Raw genomic sequence first — 26,066 nt, 5'->3', positions numbered from 1 at the left:
CTGCTCAATTAGGACTCTGGAAGGGGAAACACTTGAGAACCAAATGACCGGTCTTTGGCTCAAACAAACCCAGAGTCAATGGAGAGACCAGAAATCTCTAACAGGAGAAATTAATAACAATCAATAACAATCCAGGCTGAACACCACCTCACCCACCCACCCAGGACCAGGCCTTGGCCCCCCAGGGTGATAAGAGCTTATTCAAATTTCTCACATAATTCACCAAGGCCTCAAGCTGGTAAAAGCAGATCTCTTTTCTATGAATACCAAGGAACTGAGCAGTGCCAGTAATAGCAAAAATGTAGAAACAATATCCTTTTTAATCATCTGAACTCTGCTAAGCAGAGATAAAAATAATCCTGCTGATATCTGAAGCCTGGTTTAACAAGCCATGGCAAAGAGAATTCAAGCCAGGAAAATACTGGTCTGGGCAACACCTTGCCTTGAATGCCCATTTAATGGGAGCCATGATAATGTGGCATCTTTGTGCAGCCACCTGGGTCACAGAGCTGATTCACGTGCCCTCTCTCATGAGAGCCCCAGAGGGAGAAAGGCAGGAATTGTTACTCCTCCTATTTCTTTTAGATGGAGAAACTGAGGCTCAGAGAGGTTTTCCAAAGCCACACAGTTATTAAGTATCTGGAGTCAATGGTTACAGACAGGTTTAAGGTGATCACAACTGATAGTGCAAATCTGGGCTGACTCACAAAAGCATCAGACCCCTGCCCAAGAAACAGCATGACATCATCACCTTATCAACCTCTAGCCCCAGTCTTTTCTTTTTAAAACATCTCTCTCTCCTTCCTTCTTTCCTTCCTCCCTCCTTACTTTCCTTCTCCCTCCTTCCTTCCTTCCTCCCTCCTTACTTTCCTCCTTCTTTCCTTCCTCCCTCCTTACTTTCCTTCTTCCTTCCTTCCTTATTCCCTCCTTCCCTCCCTTCTCTCCAAAAGCTTTTATAAAGAGCTGACTTTCACTAGACTATAGCAAGTTTAGCTGCTCAGCTACACTTGAAACCCCGCCTCAGATGGCTTTAGTACCAGGCACCCCATGATCCCCCAGGCCCCAGAGTTCTCCTCTTTATTTCTTATTAGTTAATTTATTTATTTTTGGTTTTCAACATTCACTTCCACAAGTTTTAAATTTTCTCCCCCTCCTTCCCTCTCCCTCCCCCAGATGGCTTGCAATCTGATATAGGCTCTACATATACATTCTTATTAAACATACTTTCACATTAGTCATGTTGTATAGAAGAATCAGAATGAATGGAAGAAATCATGAAAAAGAAAAAAACAAAACAACTTGTTCAGCTATTCCCCAATTGATGGGCATCCCCTCAATTTCTAGTTCTTGGCCACTACAAAGAGAGCTGCTATAAACATTTTTGTACATGTGGGTCCTTTTCCCATTTTTACGATCTCTTTGGGATACAGTCCTAGAAGTGGCATTGCTGGGTCAAAGGGTATGCACATTTTTATAGCCCTTTGGGCACAGTTCCAAATTGCTCTCCAGAATGGTAGGATCAGCTCACAGCTCCACCAACAGTGAATTAGTGTTCCAACTTTCCTACATCTTCTCCAACATTTATTATTTTCCTGTTTTGTCATGTTGGCCAATCTGACAGGTGGGATGTGGTACCTCAGAGTTGTTTTGATTTGTATCTCTCTAATCAATGGTGATTTAGAGCATTGTTTATATGACTATAGATAGCTTTAATTTCTTCCCCAGTGTTCTACTCTTTCCTCACCTTCTCCAGGATAAGTTACAAAAGAATGGCCCTCTTCCCACTGTCTGTTTTAATCACCACACGTGTAAACCATTTTTGATGTTCTAAAATGGCAATGAAGATCCCGAGATCCATACTCTCTCCTGGGGATGCCTGGACAAAAGCTGAGGCATGGGGGAGAAGGCAGAGCTGGCAACCATGGCCAGGAAAGGTGAGCTTGGCCATCCACTAAGTTGGTCTTCTCAGCATGGCCAGAGAGCTAGTGGCATCCTTCAGTGAGGTAAGGATGAGAGTCACTAGGCTTGTTAGCTTAGTGGAAAATCCAAGGTGGGATAAGAGTTTGGACTTGGAGACAGTCAGTGATGAGGTTAAAGCTGGGGCTGTTAACAGGGGTCAAAAACAAAAACTCAGAACTGAGCCAAACCAACGAGTACTTATTAAGTGCCTACTATGATAGGCACTAGGGGAAACAGACAAAAAGAAACACAGTCTCTACCCTCAAGGAGATCATACTCTATCTGGGAACACCACACACACACACATTTAAGTAAATGCAAAGTAATTTGGGGTGGGGGAAAATACGCTAGCAGTCACTTAGAGTGTGGTAATTGCCAACCCTTCCTCCCTCTGTGTGCACACACGTACACAATTTAAGAATCACAACCCAGTGATAAAAAGAAAGGCCCCTAAACACCAAAATGTTTTTTTGTGGTAGCAAAGAATGGAAGTAGATACTCATTAATTAGAAAATATGTGAAACAAATTGTGTATAGATATAGTAGAGTAAATTCTATGCCATAACAATTAATGAACATGAAGAACACAGAGAAGCGTGAGAAGATTTCTGTCACCTGATGTAAAGTTAGCAGAAAATGATATTCACTGTGACCAGAAGTAGAAAGAAAAACAACAAAGAAGAAATTAAACACTGTGAAATGACAAAGCTTGGTCTCAAAGAGCTGGAGAGAAAAACAAACCTGCACACTCTTCTCTTCTTTGAATAGGTGGGGGACTAGGGGAGGGAACTAATTATTGTACACACAGTAGACTCAGTCACTCTCTTATTTCTTTTGAACTGCTTTTTCTTGTCTTCCATGTTATTCTTTGTTAAAAAGGATGGCTTGTAACAGCCTATTTTGTCATCTGTATGATGGAGATAACAGCAGCCCCTACTTCACAGGGTTACAGTGAGTGTCAAATGAGAGAACATATATACAGTGCTATGTGAATGCAATAAAAATAACATTTTATAATTACGTATGATTACCATTAGAGGGATAGAGAGGGATATATTTGGAATGAAGGTGATATTAAAAACAGATAAAAATGAAATTCATTTTAAAGATTCATAGAATCTCAGGGTAGGGAGAAATGACTAGGAGCACTTATTCTGAGCCATCTCTGACAAAGAAAAGTCTCTATAAGCTCAGTCATCATTTGCAGACCTTGAGTGAGGAGTCACCCACTTCCAGGAGTGGAAAACTCTACTCCTCCTTAAGTAGTTCCTTACATTCAACCTAACTTCGTGCCTCTGCTATTTCCATTATTCTGCCCAGTGGAGCCAAGCAGAAGGATCCATTCCCATCGACAACACCAACAATATGGTGCCCTGAGCATTGCTTAACCAAACTCAGAAAGATAGTCCTAAGGAATCTTACTGCATTTGTTGACCAAGACCTGCCCCTTTCTTCTTTCTTCTGAGAGCAGGATGGCCCCTCCTTGCCATGGCTGGGTCTGTACAGACTACGTGATTGTCCCTGGCTTTTCAGCCCAAAGCTGTGAGTTACTGGTTTCTTCTACATCCTGGAGATTTAAATAGAGAAGAGGCACTGCTTGCCAAGCCATGGAATGAATCCAGCTAGCTCACCCAGCTCAATGGGCCTGGATCCTGCTGCCCTCTTGTAACATTCTGGCCACCTGATCCCATTGTACTGGACCCTCTGAGCTTCCTGTGGGGCATGGAGAGGAAGCTCTGCCCTTTGGCACTGGCTACTCCCTGAAAGACAGGTGGTCAGGACTAGCCCAAGGCAGGCCTTGTAAACCCTAGATCCTGATTCTCAAAGTGGGGAGGGGGAAAAATGGATGTCCAGCAGTGTGATGGGACACAAAAACACTTCAAAATTCCTGATCAGGACCTCAGAAGCCCTGACTTTGACTCCTGATCTACTGCTTATTATCTAGGTGATCTTGGATAAGATCTTGGAGTGCCATTGTCCTCAGCTGTAAGTGGGGGGCGGGGTTGGAATAGGGGACCTTTCAGATCCCCTCCACCTTTAAATGCTGCCTCTTAGGTATCCCTGCCCAACCCTGTCTCTAACCTTGGGTTATCACAGCCCTATCCAAGTACTTTCCCTTACTCTTTTAGCCATGGAGACAATAGGCCCAATTCTCCAGGTCTGCCCCCCACCCCGAAACTTCTCATCCAGACGTCATAGCTCCTAGAACTTCTTAGTGCTGAGGGCTACTGCTATTTTCCAAATACTATCATTCCATCAGCATGATTCACCTGTGGTGGTCTCCCATTCTTTTACACATTTCTATATTAAAAAACACATGATTCTTTGGTGCTTGGTATCCAGAGGCTTTGGTGATGGTGTCATAGGAAGCTCAAGAGCCCAGACACAGGCAGCCCCATCCACAAGGAGCAACACGGGACCAGGATGAGAGGAGGCTCCGAGTCAGCAGCATCAACATGGTTATGCCCACCACTGAGTCATTCAAAACTTCAATGGACTGGTTATCTCCTCCCCTGGGGCCTTCCTCACAACCATCCAGGCCTTCTCCTCCATGTCCACCCATCAATCCAACATGGAACAGTGACCCAACAACAATGACTCAGTTCTAGTCTAGGTACCAGGGAAGCCCTCGGACTGACTACCTGCTCTTCCCTCTCTCTACCTAACTGGCTCGCCTTCCCTTCTGGCTATGCCCCTCCTTGTGCACAGGTTCATCACAGCATGCTGCATGAAGGTAAGAGAATGTTGTTGCACCACATAAGAATTACTGAATGTGATGAATTCAGAGAAGCGTGGGAAGACTTAAAGGGACTGATACACAGGGAAGGAAGCAGAATTGGAAAAATGATTCCTGATGACTTCCATAATCTAAACAGAAAGAACAACTACCACTGGAGAAATCAGGAAAGGCATCCTAAAGGTGATGATACTTCATCTGAGCCTTGAAAGGCACCAGAATTTCCTAGCGTCTGAGGAGAAGAGGAAGAGCATTCCAGTCCTGGGGCAGCTAGATGGCACCGTGGATAGCGTGCCGGGCCTTGAGTCAGGAAGAGGGAAGTTTAAATATGGCCTCAGACACTTACTAACTTGTGACCCTGGGCAAGTCATTTAACCCTGTTTGCCTCAGTTTCCTCATCTGTAAAGTGGGCTGGAGAAGGAAAAGGCAAATCCCTCCACCAAGAAAATTCCAGATGGGGTCACAAAGAGTCAGTTGTGGCAGATGGAGATGGAATAACACACATGGTGAGTAACAATTAGTTCAGCTTGACTAGCTACAGAATTGTTCCTGCTTTGAACCTACAAGGGCTTTTTATTGTGGTGGCAAGAAACCAGGAACTAAGAGGATGTCCAAAAAAAGAGAAGGCTCCATGTGCTGTGGTATGTATAATACTATTACACAGCAAAAAATAAGGAAATAGATGATTTCCAAGAGACATAGAAAGATTGGCATGAACTGATACAAAGTGAAATGAGCAGAACCAGAAGAACGTTTTATACTCTAACATCAATATCACTGAAATGAATAATTCTGAAGACCTTGATAAACTAATGAAAAGAATGAAAATAAACTAATGAAAAGAATGAAAAGACTTTTACAAACTAATGAAGAAGGAAAAGAATGAAAAACCGAGAGAATGATTTATATAAAAACAACACTGTAAGGACAAGCAACTTTGAAGGCTCTAAGAACTATATAATAAATACAACTTCTATTCATAATTCTGAAGGACCATGGACAAAACATGCTACTCATTAGAGAGGTGAAGGATTTAGGGCATGGAAAAAGACACACATTTTAAAGGACAGCCGTTGAGTTTAATCTAAACTTTTAAGATGACATTTTGTTCAACTAAGTTAATGCTTTATTATGCCAAGTTGTTACAAGAACTCTGCTTTTATTTCCTCCTCCCCACCCCCGCCCCCACCTCCCAATGGGGTGGGAGATAGAAGGGAGAGAAAATAGATTCTGTTCCTTTAGAAGAAAATTAGAGAAGTAGCTATTCTGGATGTGGAATGCCGCTAGCCCTGTCAGGTGAGGTCCTGTATTATTAGTTTAACTTAACTGTTTTACTTTGTTACAAGAGACCCTTCAGCAAAGTGGGAGTAATTTATAAGTGTTTCAAAACACAGTAACAATTGAAAGAAGAAAAAAAGGGCCGGGTTTTGCTTGATGGTGATCCTTTAAATCAGAGATTCCCACACTTAATTGGCCTACCCCCCCCTTTTAAAAATATTTCAGTGACCCCCTAGAAATTTACTTTCTTTAACCCTTTATTGATTTTTTTGGGAAATTTGTGTCATTTCAAAAAAAAATACAAAAAATATTTTTAAAAAATGATCTATCTTAACTTTAATAATTTATTGTAAATTTGTGGGGTTTTTCTCCGCATTGAAATTTTGATGACACAATATTGCATCATGTGACCATTTGGTATATTGTAAACAAGTTATTACACACATATATTCCTGTCGATACATGATGGACTTCCCGACAATACACAACTCACTGGCCTGCCAACACTTGCTTGTTAAGACCCATTGGCGGACTTGACCACTGATTGCTTATAACTTCCATTTTGTGTATTTATTTGGAAACTGATGTAATCACTATAACTTTAACTCTGTTACACAACAGATGAAACATGAATGAGTAATTTTCAAAATTTTCCTATCCTCTCCTTTCCTTATGCTTCCACTGCTCCCTTATTTTTATTCAATGCCCCCCAACTATACCCGAGGCTACTACTGCCCCTCCTGGGTTGTTCCAACCCCACCCCAGGGGGCAATATCACCCAATTTGGGAACTTATGAAATCAATAAACTCTTATTAAGCACCTACTATATGCCAGGTGTGTGCTAAGTGCTAGGGATTCAAGGAAAGGCAAAAACAGTTCTTGACCTCAAGGACTGGACAAGGAACGAGGGAGACAACATGTGGACAGTTTGGAATATGCAGAGATGAGAGATGTCTGAATAAAGAGGGAATATTATTAATATTATTATAAATCATTAGTAATATTATTAAGGGGGACTGGAAAGGCTTCTTGCAGAAATTGAGATTTCAGCTGAGACCTGAAGGAAGCCAGAAAAGGCAGGAGGCAGAGATGAGAAAGAAGAGAATCTCAGGAATTAGGGACAGTCAGTGAAAATGCCCGGAATTGGGAGATGGAGAGGCTTGTTCAGGGACCAGTGAGAAGGTCGGTGTATATGGAAGGGAACAAGGCATAAGAAAAATGGAGAGGGAAATAAGGAGAGACCAGGTTACGCAGGGCTTTACAGATGCCAGGCAGAGGATTTTACATTGGATCCTGGAGGTGATAACGAGCCAAGGAGTTTATTGAATAGGGAAGAGAAAGGTCAGATCTGCCCATTAGGAAAATCATTTTGGCAGCTGAGTGGAGGTTAAGATTAGCAGGGGTCTGATTAGGTTCAATGGGATTAGAGTTGGGGGTCTAATGGGTAAATCTAAACTTTAAGATGACATTTTGTTCAACTAAGTTAAATGATTTATAACCAAATCATTTATACAAAATGTTTGCTTACTCAACAAACACAGCGGGATCCCGCATCTTCCACACCTTTCAGTCAACTGTGAAGAGCTGGTGTGTATGTTAACATATGTTATGGGTGTCCTTGGGAAACCGTCCAAACAAACACCACCCACTCCCTTTCTTGGCTGTCATCATAGGAAAGAGAGTTATCCTCATTAGTAAATTTTCAGAGACCTCAAACTGAATAGAAAAAAAACCCCTCACTTTATATTAAAAATTAGGTTCTGTTCCTTTTATTTTTTTAAAAAATTCTTTGAAATGAAAACTGTCAAGGACTACCGATAATTATTCATTGTTTGTCTATGATGTCTGTGACAATGAGTAGTGACACCTGAACTGTAAGCCACGTGCCCTCTGAGGATTCCATTTAGACACTGGGCGTTTATTTCTGAATCTCTATTTAAAGGCAAGTGAATTTGACATAACCATATAAATAGCTTCCAGCAAAGATTATTAACATGTAAATGCACCGAGAGTTTAACAGCTTCTATTCATCACAGGCTAATTTCCCATTTCTATTCCAGATAAACCATGTGCCAATCAGCAGTGATCCCTGGTATCTGAGCTCCATCCATCCCCCTTTTCCTGTATCAATCATTTCAGAGGTTTGAAAACGCAGATAAATTTCTTTCTGCCAATGTCAGAAGACTAAAAAAGAAATGAAAATGGCCTGAAAAGGCTTGCCTTTTCCCTTTTCCCATGTTTCATAAAGCATCTTCTCAATGAGTGTGTGTGTGTGTGTGTGTGTGTGTGTGTGTGTGTATCACCCTCATCAACATTTCACTAACAAGGAATTATTAAGTACCTGCTATGTTCTGGGCTTCAAAGAGGTAAGGAAGAGGCCAGATGGGTTAGTGGTTACTGAGTGTTCTTTCTGTTAATAATATCTGCCAGGATTGTTTTCAATTATTTCTTATCCTTTACATGTCTTGAAAAATCAATCCCTCAATGTTCTCAACACCATGCCACATCCAGTAGTGAATTTTTCAGTGTGTACTCAATCATTCAGTTGGTCAAATACCAGCCAGTCTAGTAACTTTCATCTTCTTGGGTACCATTTCTCCATCTTTATATGGCGTATCACATATGTGTTGCTGCTAAGGGGCGCCATAGTGCATAGTATGCTAGGCCTTGAGTCAGAAAGACTCAAATTCAAATCCAGCCTCAGACACTCACTATCTGTGTGACCCTGGGCAAATCACTTAACTGCCACCTGCCTCAGTTTCCCCATCTGTAAATGGGGACAACAGCTGCACCTACCTCCTAGGGTTTTTGTGTGGATTAAATGAGATAATATTTGAAAACATGTGAAATGTAAAGTATTATATAAATGCTAATATTATTATTATACTGTTTATATCTTGCATGTACATAGCTGTTTGCATGTTGGCTCCTCCATTAGAATGTAAGCTCCTTGAGAGCAGGGACTATGTTTTTTTTTTTTTGTAAATTTAAAAAAATATAATTAATTAATTTATTTTTAGTTTTCAACATTCACTTCCATAAGATTTTGAATTTTAAAAGGGACTATATTCTTGCCTTTCTTTATATCCCCAATACTGAGCACACTGAGTGTTGCTCAGCAGAGAGATTTTGGAGGGCTCTCTGGCCTCCTCACAATGGGAATTGCTTTATATTAGTTAAACTCCTAAAGCCAGAGTTCTTGACCTATTTCATGTCATGGCCCCATTGGGTAGTCTGGGGAAGCTTATGGAGTCCTCCTCTGAATCATGCTTTTAAATACATGAAACACATAACACAAGAGAAACCAATTTTAGTAAAATACAATTACCTAAAGATTTTAAAAAGCAGGTTCATAAGTATGCCAGGCACTGTGCTATGCTTTAGAACCCTTGTTCTAAAATAAATGCCTACAGTCTGTGCCCATATTTTTCTTCTATTTCACTTTTTTTAAATATCAAAAGTTTGTTGAAGCTGTTACAACATGCATTGCATAGAGTTTTCATACCATCTTGGTTCTTTCTTTTACTACAGTGCTATCCTTTATCCTTGATCATTTCTTTTAATATTTTAACTTAATATTTAAAAATTTTAATATTTCCTTTACTAAAGGTCCCAATTCTGACCTTTGCTCTAATTAGCCAATGGTCTGAAGCCACTGTTCGGAAATGACTGTCCTGTCCCTTGTGATCCCGCTGCTCAGGCAGCGTGCTCAACGGACAGAGGGATGAAGCTAGGGTTAGCAGGCCTAGGTGCAGAAACCACCTGGTCATTTAACCATCCCAGGCAAAAGGCAACTCCTCAGTCAGGCTTACGGATGAAGCCACAGACAGATTTCCTTGAAATCACAGGTCCAGGGACACTGGACAGAAACGTGTTTCTATTTGCTGCTGTCACAGAATGTAAAAATGGGGGAAGTAAGGGCCTCCCAGGCTACCCTGCAAGCTCATTTTGAATTCTGAATGAGGTGATGCACATACAAATGTACATAGTTATCCACAAATGAGAGTGGCATATTAGTCACTGACTTCAGCAGAAATACTTCTTATGCCACACATTCTCTCTGAAAGAGGCAAGCTTTCCCTAAACACTGCGCAATCAATGCACCGTGCCAGGAAACCCAAACAGCAGAAGCACTGAAAACATTTTCAGCTGTGAAGTGGGTGAGGAAATTGGTTTAATTTTCTCATATTTGTCTCCTCGGTGACATTTAAACAGGAAGATCCGGGTTTAAATCCTACCTCTGACACTCATGACCCTTTTACCTTTCTGTGCCTCAGCTTTCTTATCTGTAAAATGGGGTTAATAATAGTCGTAGTACCTGGTTCACAAGGTATTTGTGAGGTGGAAGCTCGGTTACATATGTAAAGGGATTGGCCAGCTTTGAAGTCTTCTGTAAATGTCAGCTTTTATTATTATAAGAAGGCAGTTTTATTGGACAGTTGGATGATTTTTATTTTCTCAGAATACCCCTAGTGGCTTTGTGCTGTCCTGTGGGTTCTGTTATTTCTCCTTTACCGCCATAGGACTATCAATTCAGACCTGGAATTGAGGTCTTAGAGGCCATCTGGCATAATCTTCTCATTCCACAGAGGAGGAAATTGAAGCTTGGGGTGGGGTGAGGTGGGGTGGTTTATCCACATGCCCAAGATTCCATGGACAATGAGTGGCAGAACTAGAATTTGAACTCGGGTTCTCTGTCTCCACCTCCCAATGGCTCTGGGATCTGTACCTCTCCTGCCGACTTCCCATATCTCAAATTCAAGGTGTCGATAACAGAACTCACCTTCCTTACTAAACCTGGCCTTGCTCCCCACTTCCCACTACTTTGACCAAGGGCACCGCCATTTTCCCAATCCCCCAGTCCACAACCTCTGCATCACCCATGACTGCTCCTTCTCCCCCACACTCCATAGCTAAGTGTTCAGCAAGTTCTGTCCACTTTCTGCCTCTCCCATCCTCCCCCTTCTCTCTACTCCCAGAGGCCATACTTATCCACCTTCGTCACCTGTAGGTGACCTGCTCGAGGTCACATGGCCAGTAACTCACTAGGGCAAGACCTATGCCTAGGACCCTCCTGACCATGCTTCCTCTGTAACCCAAAGTGCTTTGTAGTTTCCTGAGTACAAACCAGTCTGATCTGCTGTCATCTCCATCAGTCCCAAGCTTTGCTCACTCCCTATCTGCAGGCAGCATCAAAGACATCTGTACCAGTGAATTAAGCTAGAAGGCTAGCCATGGAATTCAGCTATAGAACGTAAGCTTCTTGAGGACAGGACCCCTTTTCATTTTTGCCTTGGGAGCTCTAGCATTTGGCACAGGCCTTGCATATAGACGGAGCTTAATAAATGCTTGCTTAATTGAATTAAGTATCCCAACCACGCTGGGGGAAGGGTGGGGTTAAGAACTTCATTACACAGAAGAGAAAACTGAGGTCCACAACAGGCAAATGACCAGAATCTCTTATTACATGACCTACAAGACCTCTCTCAGCCTCAGTTTCTTTTTCTGTAAAGTGAGGGAAATAATAGCACCTGTCTCCCAGGGTTGTAGTGAGGATCAAATCAAAGGAAATCTACTTGTAAAGAATGTTACAAACTTGAAAGTTATGTATATGCACACACATCTATAAAAGCTAGTCATATTCCATGGGTGCGGAATGTTCTAGAGCAGAGATTCTCTCAGATATTTTTTCAACGTATTGATTGGTTTGGCAGATTGTTTTTCTCTTTTTAAAAACATTCTTTATTATGTAGAGCGGCTCTCCGTCAAGCAAGAAAGAGAGGGACAGTGGGGAAATCGAGGTATGAGAAAAGAAATGATACCAATAAAATACATTTAATGAGAATAACTATCGTCATCGTCATCATCATCGTTAGTGTGAGAGAACGTGCGGATGCAGGAGGAGGGGGGCTGACAGCAGGGATGGTCTGAGTGGAAGGTGCTCTAAATGAGTGGGGAGTAGTGTGAGAGATGAGGTGGCGAGGCAGGTAGCAGGCAGGATTGTGGCAGGTGCTACTAGGAAGTATGGATCTGTGCCTGGAGGAAGAGCGGAGCCGCTGACAGTGATAAGGTCAGACATCTGCCTCACGAAGATTTGCTTTGTAGCTGTGTGGAGGATGGACTGGAGAGGGGTAGATTTTAAATTCCTCAAAGGCAGGGATTTTCTTTCGCCTCTTTCTGTATCCCCAGTGTTTAGCACAGGGCCTAGTACATAGTAGGCACCAAGTTAATGCTCAATAAATTGAATTGACATCAAAGGCCTGTTAAATCAAACCATGACAAAGTTGGTCCTAGCTAAGATTACCCAATTGTACCAGGCAGTGATGCCAAAGGAGATGACCTTGAAAGAAGCTGGACCTAAAGAGTCAAGAGGTGTCCCAGACATGCCCTGAGTGCTTTCTCCTTCATTGCTGGCCCCAGAGATGCCTTGGCCTGCTCCATGGCCCAGCAGAAGCACAGCTTTAAGAACCAAAGGACAAACCAGCTAGTGCAGCATTACACGGCAGCCACGGTCTGGATGTGTTGATTTTAAGCTCGCTATGTTCCAATGCCCTGATTTTGTGACTCATTTTAGGAGTACAAGCATGCAGGCCCTCACCACTGGCTGGCCTTTCTCTGCTACAACCTGAGGCAAGTTTTCAAGTTCCAATTTCATGAACCTCATTCAGGGATCAGGCCCCATGAACTCAATGAGCAGACGTGCCAGAGCAGTAAAAGATGTGACTTACGCTTGTGTCCAGACTACACAGGCTGATGGCGTCCTCATCTTGGGTACTCTGCTTCCGTTTCCGCTACAAAACGAATGAAACACAAAAGTTTAGATTATATTCAGATCAAAGACAAAAGAAAACTCTAACCCTTGAATAATGTACACAACCCTTATCACTTCCCCGCAGCACGTAAAACATTAGTTATCACCACTGCTAAAATGGATGGTTCCAAGATGTGCTAACAAATTATGGGGACCACCTGGGCTCTAGGACAATCTGCATTATATCAATTCCTGAGCCATGTTGGATTCCACCCTCTCCTTTATGTCCTAAACTCTTCACACTCAGTCAGGGGCCAATCCTTGATTCTCCCCAGAATCTCCCCAGGATTTTCCATCCATCCTCTCCTCTCCACTCCTACTGTAATCCTCCTTAGCTCAGGGCCTCCACTCTTCCCAATTAAATTGTTAAGCTTCCTATCTGGTTTTCCAGCCTCCAATCTACCTGCTTTTTAATCCCTCTTTAATAACACTGCCTGAGAAATTTTCCTAACACATGGCTCTGACCAGGACATTTCTCTACTTGAAAAAAACTTTCAAGTGATTTCCAATGGCTAGTAAATAAAGTAAAAATCCCTGATCCTGGCATTCAAGGCCCTCCACCATCTAGCTCCAGCCTATATTTCAGCCTCATCTCATATACCATGAGTCCCAACCACAATGGAAGAGTCTGAAAGGTCAGCTCTCACACTGCCCCCTTCTCTCAGCTCTGTCCTGCTCATGCTACAGCCCCATGCCTGCAATGGACTCCTCTCATTTGCCTGCCCAGTCTGTGTCCTGTGAAGTTTCTCACTTCCTTCAAGGCCAAACCCAGGTGCCATTTCCTCGAAGAAATCTTCCCCAAGTGAGAGTGGTTTTTCATGGCACTCTGAGCTCATACTTTGCTCCTACACCTCTGTCTATTATGAGCCAGGCACTGCACTAGGCACAGGTCAATAAACATTTTAAATCACTTCATCGATAAACATCAATTCAGTGCCTACTATGTGCCAGGCTTTGTGTTAAGCACTGGGATACAAGTACAAGCCCTACTTGTAAGGCATTCACATCCTAATGGGGGAGATAACAACATATAAAAGCATGTGCAGCATAAAGAGACAGTTGATAAATACAAATGTTCACCTGGTAGTTTGGGAAAGAGGGTCGTCTTAGCAGTTGGGGAGATTAGAAAAAGCTTCATGGAGAAGACCATGCTTCAGCTGCCTCTTAGAGGGGGAGAGGGACTCTGTGGTGGGGAGGTGAGGAGGAAATGTACATGGAGATGGGAGAGGGAGTGTACAGGGTGAGAAACAGAGGTCAGTTTGGCTCAATCACAAAGGGCAGAAGGAGGAGGTAATGGTGTGCAAATGGCAGGCTGGGACCAAACTGTGAAGGGCTTTAAAAGCTAAACAGAAATATGTCTATTTTGATCCTAGGGACAGTAAGAAGCGACTGGAGTTAGCAGAATAGGGGAGTGGTGCATTCCAGCCTGAGCTGAATGAAAATTGTTTTGGCTCCTACCTGGAGGATGGACTGGAGTGATGGGAGACAAAGCAGGAAGACCAGTGAGGAGGAGGATGAGGGCCTAAATGAAGGTGTTGAGTGTGAGTAGGGAGAGGGGGCAAGATGCAGTAGATGGGCTTAACGGGAAGGATTTGGCAACTGATGGGATCTGTAGGCTGCCAAAGAGAGAGGAGCTGAGGACAGTGTCAAGGATACGCCTGGGAAAGTAGAAGATGGGGGTGACTTTGACAGTGGAAGAAGGAGGGTTTGGGAGGGGGAAGGATGAGTTCAGTTTTAGATATGTTGAGTTTAAGATTGCCTGGAACAGCCAGAGAAATGTCCAATAGAGTTGGAATCCCAATAGGGATGTAGAGTGAACCTCAGAGAAGAGACTGCATTGGTTCTGTCTGTCTGCTTGTCCATCTAGCTGTCTGTCTATCTAATCTAGATTTGTCTCTTGATACCTCTGTCTAATCTTTCAATCTGTCTTTTTTCTCTATCTATTGCGCTCTCTCTCTCTCTCTCATGTACATCAGGGCTGTCCAACACGCAGCCCGCAGGCTGCACGGGGCCCACCTACAAGCATAGAAATCTACAGAAATGCTTTAGTAAATGAAGCCGAGCTACCACAGAGCTCCCACCAAATGGCAAACCCAAACATATCGTCTATGGTTTCAATAAAACCATTGCATAGGATTGCATAGCCCTGATCGACATAGAGATGACAGTTAAATGCCACGGAAGCTGACGTCACCGTAGCCTCAGTTACTTCATCTGTGAAAGGGCGATAACACCAGCACCTGCCTCCCAAGGTGCATTCTGCAGACTGGAAGGGCCGCAGGTACGGCGGCCGCCCCGTTACTATCATCGTCACTAGCACTGGTTGCAGCGGTGGCCGTGGTAGTAGCAGAGTAGTAACAGTAGTAAAAATGGCATGTTCTGGGTGGCTTGGAATAGTTAGAACTGACCTTTTAAGTCAGGAAATCCTGGGTTCCAATCCCACCTTTGAGCACACTAGCTCGAGGCAATTCTTTAAGACTATATGTGGCAGAGGAGGTACTAATCAGTACTAGTAGAGGGAGTTTCCTCCCTTGGGAGTTTCCTGTAGCCTCAAAATCTATACCCACGTGCCAAATACTGGGCTACAATGGCAAAAATGAGTCTTTACCCTCAAGGAGCTTATCTGAGGGTGGGGGTGGTGGAAAGGGCAGGGCACATGTCTCTGGAAGGAGATGACACATCGGTATATAACTATCCATAAAAGATAAACCAGATGAATGCAGGGTAATTTTCCATGATCCTCTGAATGTGGATAACTGAGTCTATCAGATTTAAAGTGACCTTGTTGTGGTGCCTGATACAGATTAGGTCTGAGAGGGCTTTGACTATGAAAATCAACCCGAAGGGCCATATGGCCAGCTGTGCCCACCTGGCATCTGTGAAAGCTCCTGGGTGGCAGCTCCCTGGGGACTGCCCTCACTCATTCCAGTCCTCAGGCACTCCTCCTCCCTCAGAGAGATGTGATAAGCGCTGTTCTCATGCAAACAAAACCTTGTGCTGAAGCAGCATTCCATGTTTCAAGGTCAAGTTAGATCATCCGTGTGTGTGTGTGTGTGTGTGTGTGTGTGTGTGTGTGTGTGTGAGAGAGAGAGAGAGAGAGAGAGAGAGAGATACTTGATAGCCGGTGACCTTCACTATTGAGCTTCAGTAGCTGCTTCTCATCCCCAAAGCCATACGCTATACAGGACCAGTAAGCACCTGTTCCTTGCAGGAAGACAGAGGTCTCTGTTCCATGCTCAGCTAATGTTCCCTAAAGCTCAGTCCTGATGTCCAAAGTTCCAACCCACAAGGGCTCTAGAACTCACCTACCAGGGGCATCTCTAGAAATGAATCCAACTTCCCAAAGCATCCTCTTGCAATAAGAAGAGAAATTTCCCAACAGGGTAGTTTGAATTTAGTCAGAGCTGGTTAAACTGGGACAGAATAGTCCCAGAAACCCACCAATTTCATCAAACATAGGCTATAAGGATTACTCATTAAACTGATTTTCCTTTTTTATCTCTCTGCAGCATCTGACTGTGCTTGCCAACCTTTCCTCCTGAATATCCTCTATCCCTTGGATTTTGGTGACATTTCCACCACCGTCTTACCTTTCTTCAGTCTCCTTTGCTGCTTGGTCACTCATGAACATTTATTAAATACCCACAATGTGCCAGGCACTGACTAAGCACTGGGTGTATAAAGAAAAAGCACGGCCCCTGCCCTCAGGGAGCTCACAGAAAGATGGTCATCCTGTGGGTGGCTCTCAGAGCTTATTCTGACTCCTCTTTCCTCTCTCAGTAATCTCATCAGCTTCCATGGATTCAATTATATCTTTATGTTAATGACTCCCATATCCTGCCTGAGATGCTCTTTTGGGCTCCATCCAGCTCCTAATCACCAGTTGCTGACTGCTGAACATCTGAAACTCAATGTCCCCTAAACATTCTGAACTCAAAATCGAACCAATCCTCTGCCCAGAAATGTAACCCTCATCCAGGTTTTTACTGTCGAGGGAATCAGTGTTCTCTCAGCCACCCAGACCCCCACACTCCTAGATAGATATAGATATACATATATATCTATATCTATCTAGGGGTGTGTGAGTGTGTGTGTGTGCAGATAGATAGATAGATAGACAGACAGATAGATAGATGGATAGATGTCCATATGGAGAAGGCTCTCAGCTTCTCCTCATGCATGAAAACACAATCTGAAATGTGAAGGGAGCTGTATTTACGATCAGAGAGTGTTAAAAAGTCAAACATGAGAACATGGCAATGAGATGTCTTTTCCTTGTAGCCAGCTACAGTATGAGGGGAAGAATCTTGTGTCTGGAGTCAGAAGATTTGGATAGAAACCCTGGCTTGGCTATTTCCTACGTGTATAGTCCTGGCTTAACTAACTCAGGTAACTTCTCTGTAAAATGATAGACTTGGATGAAAGTCCTTTCCAACTCTAAGAACTATGAGCCTAGCTCTTTTTAAAAGCATTTTTAATAATTCTTTTTTTAAATTTTGAATTCCAAATTCTCTCCCTCCTCTACTTAACAAGAAGGCAAACTGTATGCTTAGCTCCTACTTCAGATACCTCGTCTGGCTCAATCCAATGAGCGTCACTCCAAAGTTTGGGAAAACCAACCTCATTGGCAAGTTCACTGAAAAAAAAAAACCTGGGGCCTAAAAGGTGACAAAACCTCAGCCAGAAAACAGGGGCCTTGTTTCTTAAAGGCATCTGAACATCTAAGAACACATCTAGAGAATGGAGAAAAGGGAAGAGAATAAGTATATAGAACCTACTATGTGCTGGGCACTATGGTAAGTGTTTTACAAATATTATCACATTTGATCTTCACAAAAATCCTGAGAGAGGTGCCGTTATTATCCCGTTTTATAGGCAAGGAAACTGAGGTAAAGAGAGATTAAGTGACTTGCTTAGGGTCACATAGTGTCTAAGGCTGGATTTGAACTCGGGTTTTCCTGACTCCAGGCCCAGTGGATACACGGAGCCACCCAGCTGCCTCTCGAGAGCAATCAAGGTGCCTCTGGACCCAAGTCTGGACTCCATTAAGAGGATTCGATGACAAAATGTCCTTGGTTAAATATGTCTTTCTGAAATTCACTACTTCACTCTCCAGACTGAATTAGCTCTGACAGCCACCTCCTTTGATAGAGCAGAAATGCTAGAGTCCTCCTCAGTTTTGCTTTTCACTTTCAGAGCAGAAACCTCAGACTTCATTTTTGTGGGGATGCAGGTTCATGACGAGAAATGAGTAGAAGATGTTACCTTGGGTGTGTTTGTTTGTTTGTTTGATGCAGCAAGATCAGGGATGACCTGGAGACCACAGGAGGTGTTTCCCTGCAGAAAGAGCCATCTTGCAGGGGAGGAAGGGAAAGAAAGAAGGAAGGAAAAGGAGAAAGAGAGAGAAGGAAGAAGGAGAAAGGAAGGGGAGGGATAAAAAGAAAATGGGGGAAGGGAGAAAAGAAGGAAGAATAGATAAGGAGGAGAAAGAGCATTGTGAAGAAGGGGGGAGGCAGATGAAATAACTAGAAAAGAAAGAGCTTTTTGGTAAAAATTGGGCCTTTTCCTTGGGCTGATGTGGCCTTTCAGATCTAATGAAAATCACAAAAGCTATGGGCTCTCACTGCTGAAATTCTTCCAATCCAAAGTCCTTGGATGAAAGAACAAGTCTGGGGCGTGGCCAAGATCTTTGTTTTCTCAAGTAAGGAAGGGCTACTCTCTCACCAGCTGGGGCACTTAGACCCCTGGTGCCTTGTGAGTGCCAGGGGAGTAGCAGACAGTGTTTACAGAGCAGTTAAGGTTAATATAGATGGTTCCTGTTCTTCTCTACAAGGTGACCTAGCCTCCCACTACATGGAGAAGATTGAGGGCACCTGAACAGGGCCTCTTCAATGACCCTCCTCCAGTCCTTAAAACTTGCCATCCTCACCCCCTCTCTTTTCCTTCCCTCTAATCACAGAGGCAACAGTCCCTCTTCTCTACTCTAGGGTGGAGGTACCTACACCTGATCTTACCCCTTCCCACCTCTCAGATTAAAATGTAATTGGGAAATATATAGCAAAATAAATAAAAATACAATACAACGTAATGTTAATTTTTTGTTTTCTAAGCATAAAGCTCTGGACTTAGAGTCAGGAAGACCTGAATTCCAATCTTGCCTCAGAAAACATGTTAGCTGCTTGACCCTGGGTAAGTCACTTAACCTCTATTTGCCTCAATCCACTGGAGAAGGAAACAGCAAACCACTTTAGTATCTTTGCCAGGAAAACCTTATGGACAGTACTGACATGATATGGTCCATAGGGTCACGAAGAGTTTGACACGACTGAGCAACAAGAGGGTTATAATTAGGGTCAGATGAGATAGGGTTGGTAAAGGGCTTTGCCAACCTGAAAGGGCTCAAGAAATAATAGTTATTCTTATTGGCAATAAAATACCAGAATGTTATAAGCACAATCGGGACAGGGGAAACAAAAGCTATCCTCAAAGATATCCCCTAGAGCTCAGCCTGGGTAAGTTAAGGCCGACACAAGAAGATGGCCAAATAAAGTTCTGCAGCTCATTTAATGCTGATCCTCTTAGGACATATTGTGCTACAGGCAGAAGCGCTGACCCTCTGCCCAGAGTCCCCATGCATATGTATGACATTCATTTCACCACCCCATTCCTAGCTCTTAACACAGTATCTTATTTGAAGGAGTTGTTGTGTGTTGATTGAATAAAGAAGTCCAAACTGGTTCTTTATAGGGAGGAAAAAAAAAACTATGCCTGCCTCTCTCTCTCTCTCTCTCTCTCTCTCTCTGTTGCTCTGATTCTGCATCCTAGGTCTATCTCTTCTCTGTCAAGGGGGGAAGTAACATCCTTCATCATCAGTCTGCTAGAACTGGAGCTGGTCTGCACTTCTCAGAGTCCTAACATCCTTGGAAGGTCTCTGTCTTCGTAATGTCGTTTCTGCACAAACTGAATGCTGTACTTCTGCATCAGTTCAGTCATGTCTTCCCAGGTTTCTTTGATCAGCCACTTTCATTATTTTTTAGGGCACAAATCCATTCTATTCAGGGAAAACCTTCAGTTTGCCAGTTTGGGGAACTACAAAAGAGTTGCTCTAAGTATTCCTTGGTACACACAGGTCCTTTAACTGTTTCTTTGATCTCTTTGGGGCATCAACCTGGTAGGACCATGACATTTTCTGGCATATATCAAAAGAAGAGGATTTCATAACTAATTCAGTCCTGCAGACATGGCCTGAAGAATCAACTCTAATGTCATAGAACTCACCACCAACATGGCAGATGCCACTCTACACCCTCTCTTTGGCCAGACTAATTAAAGCTGTCTGTTCTAGTTGACTGACTCAGGAAAGGGCAGACAACAGCATCAGGAAAATCTACTGGGGCATCACTTGGGGCTCCAATAAACAACGACGGTGATGCCATTTCACATGTGTATGGCACGTTAAGATTTACAAAACACTTTCCCTATGACAAATTTGTGAGATCCATGTGGCAAGTACTGTCACTTCCATTTTACAGACGAGGAAACTGAGGCTCACATGGCTAAGTTAAAGACATCAGGCAAAGGCAAATGTTTCTATTACACAGGGCTACAGATGTGCCTTCCTCACTTGCTATTTCTCCTGTGGGAGAGGCAGTGGCTAATGACTGTCTTAGGTTTAATTTCCCATTGCTAGCTTGAATTGATTAGTGTCAGGACAACTGTCTTATTTAATCACAGCACCCGAGGAGCTCCATCCACTGATGGATGGAATGAGGCCTCTACCCCCTCAGTAACAAATGAGCCTTAATTAGTTGTTTTCAGCTATTCAATTCAAAACAGGTCCTGGCCTTTTTTTTTTCTATCTCAGTTGGTCCAAAGCATCAATAGTCGCAGGAGGCTCTGATGACTTGACTTTCATCTGGGCCTTCTCTGGGGAGCTTAAGGAAAGGATTTTGTGTTCCTGTGCTTGCCTTAGCTGGAATCTGGCAACGAGGTGGCAAGCACTTTATTTATCTTAAGATGGCAGCATTTGGGAGAAGCTGGAATGTGAACAGAAGGGCCTGCCACCCACTGTTCTCCTCTTTTTCCTCATCTCCCCTCCTCCTTCTTCCTTCTTCCTCCTCCTCCTTTTCCTCCTCTCCCTACTCCTCCCTCCTTTTTCTCCTTGTCCTCCCCCTCCTCCTCCTCACCTCTTCTTTCTCTTCCTTCTCCTCCCCTGTCCCTTTTTCCTCCTTGTCCTCTCTCCTTCTTCCTCCTCCTCCTTTTCCTCATTTGCCAGGTTTCTGTGCCTTTCTTTTGCTAGTATCCATGGCCCTCTCTTTCTCTGTGCCTTTCCCTGGTCAGGGCTGCTCCAGAGGAGCTGACTGTCAGGACTGACAAACTGTAGCAGATCTAAGATTCCATCAGAGCCTGGATCCTGAGGACGAAGGGAATTCAGGGGCCATCCGGCCCAATTCCTTCATTTTACAGATGAGGAAACTGAGGCCCAGGAAGACTGAGGCCTGTGGCCATAGTCCATTGGTCTGTGCATCAAAGAAGGACCAGTACAGGCCACCTTGCTGTACTGCTAATGTCCTGCTCAGCTGATCTGGTGAGCACAACCCCTCGCTTTGCTAATGACGGATTCCTTAAGCCCAGAGAGGGGAGCTGGCTTTCCTGACACTGCACAGCAGGGACCTGGAGGCAGACCAGACTCTAAACTCCCTGTCATCTCCCTGAGGCCCTTCTTTGCCTCATCCATCCATCCATCCTTCTAGCTCATGTTCTCTCTCTGTCTCTGTTGGTCTGTCTGTCTGTCTCTCTCTCTCTCTCTCTCCCCCTCTATCTCCTCTCTCTCTTTCTCTCTCCTCTACTCCCTCCCTCCCTCTCTTTCTCTCTCTCTTTCCCACCCCACCTCTCTCTATCTCTGTCTGTCTGTCTCTGTCTCTCTGTCTCTCTCTCTCAAAAAGGACACTAATAAGAGACTTCCGTAATTTAGCTCATAATGGGGCCCGAATCTCATTAAGAACAGCAACTTCTCATTACTGATGGCAGGAGGGCCCTGATTATGAATAGCTGTACATTTCCACAGCTCCCAGCCTCAGGGAAGATGCTCCCTAGGGAGATGAGACCTGAGGACTGCAAAGGCAGGTGGAAAACCCCACTAGAAAGAAGGGATTTAAATGACAGTAATAACAAGATGGGCACCAGGGCACAATAGGGCATAGGGGGTAGAAGTCTGGGCTGAGAGTCAGCAAGGCCTGAGTTCAAATTCCTCAAATACTTACTGGCAGTGTGACTCTGGGCAAGTTACTTAAGTGCTGTCTGCCTCAGTTTCCTCATTTGTAAAGTGGGGATAATACTAGCACCTACTTCATGGTGTTGTGAGGTACAAATTAGAGCTTGTCATGCTAGAGTGGATAAAGAGTGAGCCCCAGAGTCAGGAAGTCAGTCAGCAAGTATTTACTGGGTGCTCGCTATGCTCCAGGCATTGTGCTCTGGGTGGAGGATCCCCAAACTCTAGAAGCCTTTCCTGGGGTCCAGCCACCCCCCTACTCTTGCCATGTGCCTGGCACTCCTCTCTTTCTAATTGAGTATTTCTTCAATGACATTCCTCAGCACTTAGCCCAGTGCCTGGCATACAGTTGGTGCCTGATAGATGCTAACTGACAGATATTACCCGCACCCTTTCTTTCAGAGAGGTCAATGCTGGAAACATGCTACAATCACCACTGGTGTCCACCATGCCCACTCTCTTTAGTGACCTTTGGGTCCCCTACAAACTGGATTACTTAGAACTTATGGTGGTCTAAGATTTGTAACCATCCGGCAGTGTCCCCAGAGAACGTCCAATTCAATGGAATAAGCATTTATTAAGCACCTGCTAAGGTAAGGGAATGCGGCTATCAGGCCAAAAAACAAACCAACAAACAGAAATGGCTCCGCCCTCGAGGAGCTTACAACCTATTGGGGTAGAACATGTAAAGAAATAAGCAAATATAACGTCATCTGAGGGAGCAAAAGATCATTAAAAGGAGGCGGGGAGTAGGGGCAGGAAAAAGGAAAAGTCTTGGTTACTAAGCAGGATATAGCGAGGCCTGAATGAAGCCGAGGAAGTTAAGAGGCATTTAACATTTGTATTAAGAGATTTTTGTGTGTGCTAGAAAGTAGCTCAGAATGTTAAAATACACTGAATATGCTGTCTACTTATGACGTATGTGACCTTGGGCAAGTCTCTTCACAGCCTCAGTTTCCTCATTTGTATAATGATGATAACAATCCAGGTACCCCAGAGGATTGTTATAGGGATCCCTCTCTTCCTCCTCCCCCCTCCCTCCCTCTCATCTCTCCACCTGTGTGTGTGTGTGTCTGTGTGTCTGTCTGTGTCTCTGTCTCTCTCTCTCCCTCTCTCTCTCTCACACACACACACACTTTTTTTTCTACATAAATGTTGGCTACTAATTTTATTTAGAATTCTTATCTGGCTGAATACTTAAAATCACAGCCCTTAGAAATCTCTGAGGACAACAGGAGCATAGATTTAAAGCAGAAAAGAACTTCCGAGTCATCTGGTCCAATTCCCTTATTTTACCGATTTACAGGAAATTGATGCACCGAAAGAGGAAATGATTTTTCCAGGTAGTAAGTGCCTCAGTGAATTAATCGACAAGCATTTGATAAGCACCTACTATGTACCAGGCCCTGGAGATGCAAATGCCAAGTGTCTCGAATGAAAGAATTTCTATAACCAGAGAGTTTACATGCCATGAGAACATACAGAAAGTTGATACATGTGCACAGAATAGGCAAATACAAAGTGGCTAAGAATGACTCTCTTAACATGCATGAGCAGCTGGGGGGATGTGGGAAAGGCTTCTTGGAAAAGATGGGGTCCAAGGGGCATCTGAAAAGAAGAAAGGGGTTCCCTGAGTGGGAGGCAAAGACGGAGAGCATTGCAGGGTTGGAGGACAGCCGGGCTTTGCATCAACAAGTATTAATCAAGTGCCTACTGTGTGTTGCGCACTGGTCTAGATGCTGGGCATACAAAGAAAGACAAAAAGAGTCCCTGCCCTCCAAGAGCTGAGAGTCTAGTATAAGAGTGGCCAGATCCTTGAGCTCCAGGCCTAGCATTCTCCCCACTGGGGCCATGTGGCTCCACCCTGCTAGGCGCTATAGGAAAGTGAAAGCACCCAGCCCATGTGCGGTAGAAGGGAGGCTTGGATGGACAGACAGACAGATGGCTTAGCCAGGCTCACAATGAAGCTCTTGGCAAAAAAACAACTATGAATCGAACCAGGCTTGGCTGGAAAGACCACAATGGAACAATAACACATTCGTACCAAGGTTGTTGTTTCTTCAGAATACCTGGAAAGTTGTCAAATATGACTGAATTTACATTTTTGTTCAGCAGATGTCTTTAAAGAGAGGTGTGTCTTCTGAGCAACCCAAAATTAGTCGGGGAGAGAGGCCAAGCCCTCCAAATATTTGGTGGAGACAAGCATCTGAGGTGCCCCCTCCTCAGCAGCTCTATCATGCACTATGAGGTTGGGAAGAAAAATTCAAGGTTGTGGTGAGCCATTGATGGGCAGAGAGACAAGAATGTACTTCCCTTGGAAAATCTCTATTGGGTGTTTCAAAGCAAGGCGAGAATCGCTTGATCTTGGGGCAGGAGAGTGAGGCACATTTGAGGCATCAAAGAACATTGTACCTGGCCCACTTGAGAGGAGGCATTAAGCTTGACTCCTCGCAACTTCCTGGGAAACTGGGGTTTTAATGAAAGCAGATTCTTTTAAGGGAACTCATGGACCCTCTGGGGCTTTCACTGGACTCTGGCTTCTAGGGATGGCAGAACTTCCTTGCAGAGAGGCTAATGTACCAGGAACTGAATTATGATCAGTCAATCTATCAACACATAAACATTTACTAAGTACCAGGCACTGTGCTGGGGATACCAACCTCAGAGAGAGTCCCTGCTATATTCAAGGATATAGCAGTTGGTCAGTCAGCAAATAGTTTATTTATTAAGCACCTACTCTGTGCTAGGTACTGTGCTAAGCACTGGCCATACAAAGAAAGTCAAAAATAGCCCCTGCCCTCAAGGACCTTACTTCTAATGGCAGAGACAACTAGGTACATACAAGATTATAGACACACACACACACACACACACACACACAGAAAGAGAGAAGGGTGGGGCAGGAAGGGCATTCTAGGAGGGGAAGGCATTAGCAGTTTGGCACACTATGAAAGGCCTCCTCCAGAAGGTGATATCTGAGCAGTCTGGAAGGGAGCTCCCAGGCAGAAGTGAGGAGGGGGGACAGGCCCCATGGAGACAGGACATGGAGGGTTAAGTGGAAGGGACTGCTATATGAATGTGTGGAGGGGAGAGTGAAAGGGGGACAGATTATGAAAAGCTTGAATGCCAAGAGAAGAGTTTATATTTGATCCTGGAGGTGACTTTATTGAGGACCTACTATGTGGTGGTCACAGTGGTAAGCACTAGGGATACAGATACAAAGTGGGACAGTCTCTCCCCTCAGACTGCTTGTCTTCTATTAGAGAAAACTGGTTTACAAATGAAGAAATGTTCACAATTTTCTGGTACAAGAATCATAGATGCTTTGAAATTAAAAGGAAGGGATGGTGTAGCCAATGGACACTCCTTTTGTGGACAGTCTCAACCTCATCTGGAATTGCTTCTCTTGTGTGTTGTCTAATGTTTTCTCACCATACATACCCCCAAAGTAGCCCTGTATGCAAGAAACTCTTCATTATCTGTGCCCTTGAAGGACAGGAGCAAAGGAAATTTGACGACAATTTTGTTCAATGACATTGACTGATAAGCGTGCCCGACACATGCAGGGAACGGTGCTAGGAATGCAAAACATGTTTATTGATACAATACCTAGAGGCGGCTGGGTACAGCAGTGGATAGAGCACTGGACCTGGAGTTAGAAAGCCCTGAGTTCAAATCTAGCCTCAGCCAGTAGGGCTAGTTCCCTTTCCCTCCCTCTCTGTTTAAGGAACCCGCTAAGATTCATGGAATAATGGCTGCCCTGGTGGGTGGCTGCTGGCCAGCTCCTCCTTTCAATTCTTCCTGCCAATACTTTTATTACAGTTTTTGTTTTTTCTCACCTAGTAACAGGCCCTTCTCTATCCCAACCTTCACACTATTGCTGGACAAGTGCCCCTAAGGCCCAGCTCTGAAGCCAGTCCTCTGTTCAAACATTTTTTTGTGGTCCCCTACTTCCCCCAGAGAAGGCCAAATTCCTTAGAATGGCATTCAAGGCCCTCTTTGATCCAGG

General features: G+C 44.0%; 1 protein-coding gene across 1 annotated transcript in view; it reads right to left on the bottom strand.

Moving 5' to 3' along the window:
- ARHGEF3 (Rho guanine nucleotide exchange factor 3) overlaps positions 1-26,066 on the bottom strand; it is a 180,983-nt gene that overhangs the window by 134,887 nt on the left and 20,030 nt on the right. The window contains exon 2 of the mRNA XM_036739135.1: positions 12,704-12,766. Within this exon, the coding sequence (XP_036595030.1) occupies positions 12,704-12,766 (63 nt within the window). The remainder of the gene's footprint in view (positions 1-12,703; positions 12,767-26,066) is intronic.

This window comes from Trichosurus vulpecula, chromosome 9, assembly GCF_011100635.1.
Source record: "Trichosurus vulpecula isolate mTriVul1 chromosome 9, mTriVul1.pri, whole genome shotgun sequence".
NCBI classification, from domain to species: Eukaryota; Metazoa; Chordata; class Mammalia; order Diprotodontia; family Phalangeridae; genus Trichosurus; species Trichosurus vulpecula.
Note: the sequence above shows the minus strand (reverse complement) of the source record. Positions and strands in the feature narration are given on the sequence as shown.